General features: G+C 29.8%; 1 protein-coding gene across 3 annotated transcripts in view; it reads left to right on the top strand.

Annotated features, from left to right (window-relative positions):
* Positions 1–6137: 6137 nt before the first annotated feature.
* Positions 6138–7031, top strand: part of LRP1 (LDL receptor protein 1) — a 273932-nt gene continuing 273038 nt past the window's right edge. For 2 of the 3 annotated variants that reach the window (XM_067046122.1, XM_067046121.1), the window contains exon 1: positions 6139–6504. In XM_067046122.1, coding sequence (XP_066902223.1) covers positions 6447–6504 — 58 coding nt within the window. In that variant the 5' untranslated portion in view covers positions 6139–6446. Of the gene's footprint in view, positions 6505–7031 lie in introns of all 3 variants that reach the window. The other variant, XM_067046123.1, reaches the window with a different exon arrangement.

The raw sequence follows: 7031 nt of genomic DNA, 5'->3' as shown, positions 1-7031 counted from the left end.
CGTAGCTGCCAGCATTCTGGCCATCTTAGCCAGCTAAATCATTTTAGCCACGGCGGACGGACTTCTTTAACTCATCCTCCAAGAGGACAAGGCGGCCGGATGGACGTCCTTTTGTCGATCTACCTCTACGAGAACATCCACTCAGGACAACAACCACAACCAGGGCCCCATTAATCGCCGGTGATATAAGACTTTTTTTTCTCTTTTGTTCAATTAATTTAATTTTTAATAGTAATAAGCTTTCTTTTTTTTTTTTTCTCTAGTTTGTATATTTTTATACATTTTGTGCTCCTTTTATTATGTTTACTTATTTAAAAATACAAAAATAAGAAAATTGGGCTATTCTTTTCTTTTCACGGTTGGGCTAGTAAAGGTTCCTTTTGAACCCCTACCCGCCGTAACAGCAATAAATAAATATTAAAAATAAAAAAAAGTTTTGGAAATACTGTATCTCGAGAATTATTGAACGTGAAGATCTCTATTAGGGCTCAAATTGGACCTCTTTAAATGCACTATTAAGTAGTTTATACTGATATTTCACCTACTAGTAATACTGTATGAGTTACTTTTCAAACACTCTTACAGGAATCCGTTGACAGAAATTAATTTACACTTTCTTCCAGGTACAACTAAATTTTAAGTTTTTTTCGCTGGACTAAATGTCAAATTTTCATAAAACCTCTGAAGAACGTTTAATTTTGTTTAGGTCGCATTAGCTTAAAACATGTTCGGAAATAGCCGAAAGCACCCGATATCTTCCGACTCATGGCTTGTTATCTTTTAATAAACTATTGTGTTCTGGGCGGAAACAAAGTCGATAATCGTTTTTCACATCTCACAACCAAAAAATGAAATAATATCGATAAAAATTTTTTAGTAATTTTTTTTTTTATTAAACGCTAAATAAATAAATAAATAAACCTTGAAAAACTTCTATTTACTGAATACATAATAGTTCTTTCTATAATATAACATTAAACAAAAAACTTTCAAGTTCCTTTTGTTTCAAACCTTTCTAGAAACCTCTTGATCATGGCCTCTTTAATACAGCCTACTATATAATACAATTAATAAAATATTAAATATCAATCACTCCTTATTTTATGATTTTATTTTTCAATGGCTTTTGAGTCAAATTATCTTCCGAAGGCTGGTGAGCCTTGGCTAAAAGGCTAAGTTAAAGTTTTTTATTAAAGATTAAATAAATAAATAATATCTTCTTGAAAAACTTTTAAGAAGCTAACACATAATTAGCTCTTTCCATAACATAACATTAAAAACAACACACTCAGGTTCTTATAACATTCCTAGTGACCTCATGATCATTGCCACTTTGTTATAGCCTGGCCTCTTTGATAATATCATAAAATTAATTAATTAACTACAATCATGGCCTCTTTGATACTATAGAATACAATTAATTAATTACAATCATGACTTCTTTGATATTACATAATATAATTAATAGAATCTTCAATACTTTTATGTACCTTTAATTTTTTTAGTTGAAAAAAATTAAATCTCTCACATTGTTAATATTAATAAACGGCTTCAACGATTTTGATTAAACTCGGTATGTTAATGAAAAATAAGTGCTCTTTAATATCTTTAATATAGGTACTATACCCATTGAAATAATATGGATGGGCTTAAATGACAAATTTTCCTCTAATGTACCTTTAATTTATTTTATTTGAAATAATTAACTTATTTATCTCTCCCGATCCCATTCAATAACATTTATACGTACACAGTATAGTTATATTTTTGTTAAACTGGTGTTTTAGGCAGGCACGAGGTTGCTATTCGTCTTCGCAGCTCAAGAAACTCATAATTTCACAACAGGAGAAAAATAAACATTTTTGCCTTCTATTTTTTTTTTTCATAAACCACATAAATTACGATAAATTTAACACAACTCCACCATAATACACGAAACTTGGAAGTAGCTAAGGGACCTATAAATAACACTTAATGGCACAAATCCGAACTCATTTAACAAAGTAGAAGCAGAGGTAAAAAATTAAACGCTTGAGGTATTTATTGTAATCTGACCGACGATTTTGCGAACGGCTTAGCCGATTTTTATGTTTGATGACTCAAATTATTTAACTAGATATCGTGAATGTTTTGAAGTGTCGAGCTCAAGATCCTGTAAATTATCGAGTTTAGTCTGTCTTATATAACAATCTGTACTTATATAACAATATTTTGAGCTTAAAGATTTAATCGATTCATAGATTTTATTGCATTCCGAGAATGTTTAGAACAATTTGAGCTGAAATATTGAAAAAATATTTTCAGTAAGTCCGTTTCTGAGAATGTAACTTTATTTTTTATTTTTAGAGAACGGCTCTCAAATTATTCAGACCAGCGGGTTCACACGAAAAATTAGTATCCCGCCTAACACATCTGTTCATGAACGGTTAAGCTATGAGGCTTCAGCGAGTACAATTATTATAGGTTTACGAATAGATAAATGTTTACTGTAAAAGTGAAATGATATATTCCAGCAAGGTGATTTCTTATTACGTAAACTGTTACTTAAAGATAGTAATTATAAAGTAAGTGCAACATTACCAGTCGTGTGTTTTGCATAGACTTTCTTGATAATATTACACTGTTATATAGAACGAGCATGATATCGCTTATATTTCGAATGAATTAAAGAGAACAAAAACATATATTTAATGCCAGAGTTCTCGCAGGGGTGAACTCTATAGCTCACTTACTATAATTTATTTACTAATTTTACATTAGTGTACAAATACTTACGACGTTTCGGACGGTCTGTTCATCTTCAGGGACCTATTTTGAAAAACAGTTTCAAAGTTTTTTGTTGCATTAAAGCTTTGAAATATAGCCAAATTTTGTTTTCTTTATTTATTTTTATTATCGTCATATGTTTCACCAGTATCGTAAGGAACTAACAGAAACGTTTAATACTGTCTTATCTGATATAAGTTAACTGACTTAATTACGAAAAACACACCCATGACTTAAAAAAAAAGAAGGGAAAAATAACATACTCGCAGGCTGAGACTGTATGAACTACTCTTTCACTTCAATTTGAGTGGGAAATGAAAACAACATTTTTTCATTTTATATGAAATATTTAGGAATTTTGATAATGTCTTATTTGTCAATTTCACAAATATCAGTGTCTCGAAGGACCAGTTGAGAATTCCACATGCCAATCCTCAGTGGCTTAGTATGGGTGTCAGCCGCCCAGGGCAGAGGAAAATTTTACTGCCCCTTTATTTAGGTATTTCAATTCAAAAGACTAAAATATAATGCAATTATAAAGACCTTTTTGGCAAGAACAGTTATATTCATTGTATATTGTTCAGGTTACAAATAAAAAAGCGATGAAATGAAATGATTCAAATTTGTTTCTAGATATTATTATTATTTAATGTGAAATTTTGTCGCCCTCTAAGAGTGTTTTCTCTAAGGTGTTTTAGGGGCGGCTAAGGAGTCTAACGAATGGCCAATCAACCACTTTTCTTCTACTTATATAGTTCTTCATAGGAAATATTTTTACAAAGTTTTAAAAATGGACCTTTTTTTCTAGGTAAGGTTTTTAGAGCTTATCATTTGTAGTATAAGATGTGGAGTGGAGTGATCGCCAGTGTCTGTTACAATTATAATAATTCTAACACTGCTTCAATAAGCACGCTGATGATCTCTTAATTATGAAATGTTTGTTTATTCTTTTAGTTGTTGGTCTCTTATTCATGGAAATAAAAAATGGTGAAGGTTAAATTGTGTTGATTCGATCAAAAAGTTATGTCATTGCGAGAACAAAAGAACTTTGTTAAAAGTGTATTGAGTACATACAAAAAAAAAAAAAGGTCGACAATTAGGTTAAGTGCACCTTTGTTTTTAAATATTAAGAGTTTGGTTTTGAAGTTCTATCAATGCATAGATTCTATACATATTTGTATCATGTCATTATATCACTTACAGCAAATTTACTTGATGTATATATATTTATACAGTTGTAAATAACAATAAATAAATTATTAAAAAAGAGAGTTTGGTACAAACAACCGTTTCAAAATTGGCGCCAGTTGTAAGCTGAGGGTTTAGCTTACAACTGGCGCCAATTTTGAAACAGTTTTTTGCACCAAATTCTTAATATTTACAAATAAAGGTTGGCATATCAATTATTGTTACATGCCACTGACTGGTGCACTTACCAGTTTAGTTTGTGGTCGTTTATTACTTGGCATCATAAACCTTCGCATTTAAGCGAATTCAGGCTCCGACTTCAATTGAAAATGTTTTATAATTGGGAGTTAGTTTATCTCTTGAATGAGCGTACTGATCAGAAATTGATAGCTGTGATTCAATTAAAGAAATTATCATTAAGTAATAATATGGACAGTTCTAAAAAAATGTCAATTATTGTGATAGTAAAGTATTTCAGCTAAGGGACGAGTCTAATCGACATATTTTTGTTTTTATTGTTTTCTTCACATCTCTGTTTATCCATTAAAGAAAAGATTCATTTCCTCTAATGAAATTTATTTTTCGTGGTCTCAAAATCTTCAATTATCATTAAAACTGCCTATAACGATATCAATTTTGGTAAAAATCTCTTCTGAGAACTCTGTATAAGTTCTTTGTATGGGAGAACCTTATTATGAAAAAAAGCCTTGGCGCACTGTTTCCAGAAATAAATTTGTAATTTGTTCTTGAAATAATAGAATTAATTTCATAAATACTTTAAATGTAGCTCGTGAATCAACGACTTATTCCAAAGTTAGTTAAAGTTTGTCATTAACCTTAAAGTCTATACTTTTACTCATTGTCATTAATCAATTTTAAATAAAATCTGGATTGTTGAGGAGGTTCTATTTAGGAAAACGCATAATCACGTACCATGGATCAAAACAACCTCTTGCACATCTGATTAATGATCATGGATATAATAGAAATTATTTTGGGAGGAATGACATCGGGAAAAGGAGGATATGCTTGGGTGGAATTTAGAAAAAAAGATTGGGACATCAGTGCTCTAGGTCGGAAAAAATTATTTCCAAAGATCAACATCAATTTGGATACCAGATTAAATTCTACTAATGCATTGGAAATGGCTGCAAAGTGTAGAACAAATTCGAAGAAATCTTTGATAATAAATAAACATGCTTCTTTTTAAATTGCTTATTAACTTTAATTAAAACATATTTGTAGTCTTGTAAATTAAAAATAAAATTAAATACTTTAATAAAATCTTATTTCTGTTTGTACTTTTGTTTTTAATGTATACTGTATAGCTTAAGGGTGCTTGTTTTTAATGATAAAAGGTACACCAGAGCGTGATCAATGTTACACTGTGGCCTTGTACCATTGATCACTTATCATATATATTTTTTCTTCAATAACTATTTAATCTTATAATTCTCAAAACTTACATACTGTTTAGGAACATGGGTGCTGCCGGGAGAAACTCTTCACATTGTCATTATTTTAAAATAGCTTTGAAAAAGCTTCGAAATTAAATTGTTGTCTTTTGTACTACAGTTTCTCCTATATAAAATTGTAAGTGCTGCAAGTATGGGGGCTGGATGGAGCCTAAATTCGCGTACCTTCCCATAAATACATTGAATATTAAAGTGTTTTTTTAACACAACACTCGTAGTCGGCTGTCTTCTCCATAAGTAACAACACATAAAAACGTGTCCTTAAAAAAGCTATGCATTGTGTCCTTTTGTTTATTTGTACAATTACGCATAAATTATGCCAAAGTATTATTTTGAAAACATTATAGCGACTTATTTTATTCATTAAAAAAGTAATTTACCAAAGCTTTAAGGAAGAAGCAATCTAATGATTATAATAGCCTTTTCTAATAATAAAGGATAAGACATCTTACAGAATATTTACTTCCTGTCATTGACCAACTTTTTTTTTATTATGATGAAGGTTCAATAGTTCTATAAATTTAATTATGCCCGAATTCAACGCATTTATGTATCTTAATTATTCTTATGAGTTTAATCATATTTAATTAATTTTGTCAAATCAAAGGAAAAACAATATACGCACATTGTACATCTTTAACAGCGATCGATACTTGAAAGGTCCCCTCTCCACCCCACTCCTCAGCAGTAGAGATGAACTAAACAAAGCTTCGGTTTTCAGTTTGAAGCGTGTTTGCCGTCGCTTCAGTTGCTGCTGTATAGTGTTTTATTTTTGTTTTGTTTTGTTTCTTTTTTTCGTTGCTTCTTCTAAAGTTAATTAGCGATTGAATTCGCTTTCGTGTTGATTGTGGTGTTATAATATTTGGTGAACTTTTATAAAGGTTTAAAATTCAAAATATTGACATCGAAATCCAAAAAACTAAGCAAAGATGACTTGAAGTGTTTTCTATATCGTCTTTCTCGTCATTTTTGGTTGTATCTTTATTTTTATATTCGAACTGAACGAAAACAACTATAATGCTTATATTGTGCACAGCAATTTTTCTTTTCTTCACAATAACACAGTCAGATTCAAGTAAGAATTTTATATATGTATATGTTATTTAAACTCTATACTATCATAAACAATACTTAAGTTATTGTATCTTTCCAAAGCTGTCCTGTTCCCATTTATAAAATGCTTTATTAATAGGCACTGTACTTAATGTTGAAAGTGAAATTCTTAATAACTTATATATAGATAATAACTTTGTTAATACAATTTTCATTTCCTTAAGGAAATCTAAAATCCCTTACATTAAACAATCAGCTTCTTGGGGAACAAATGATTTTCAAAGCTTTTTAGTGATCTGAATGTTCATTCTTTTAATTATGCCTCAGAGCTGCTCTACCTTTCAGTGGATATATTTATATGTGTAAGTAAGGAAATGAATTTGTGAGTGTGTATAAACATTTTTTCATTTTATATGAAATATTTAGGAATTTTGATAATGTCTTATTTGTCAATTAAGACTTTTTTTTCTCTTTTGTTCAATTAATTTAATTTTTAATAGTAATAAGCTTTCTTTTTTTTTTTTCTCTAGTTTGTATATTTTTATACAT

Source organism: Halyomorpha halys, unplaced genomic scaffold (genome assembly GCF_000696795.3).
Source record: "Halyomorpha halys isolate HHAL.00 unplaced genomic scaffold, Hhal_1.1 Scaffold384.1, whole genome shotgun sequence".
In the NCBI taxonomy this organism is placed as follows: domain Eukaryota; kingdom Metazoa; phylum Arthropoda; class Insecta; order Hemiptera; family Pentatomidae; genus Halyomorpha; species Halyomorpha halys.
This window is presented reverse-complemented; position numbering and strand designations above follow the sequence as displayed.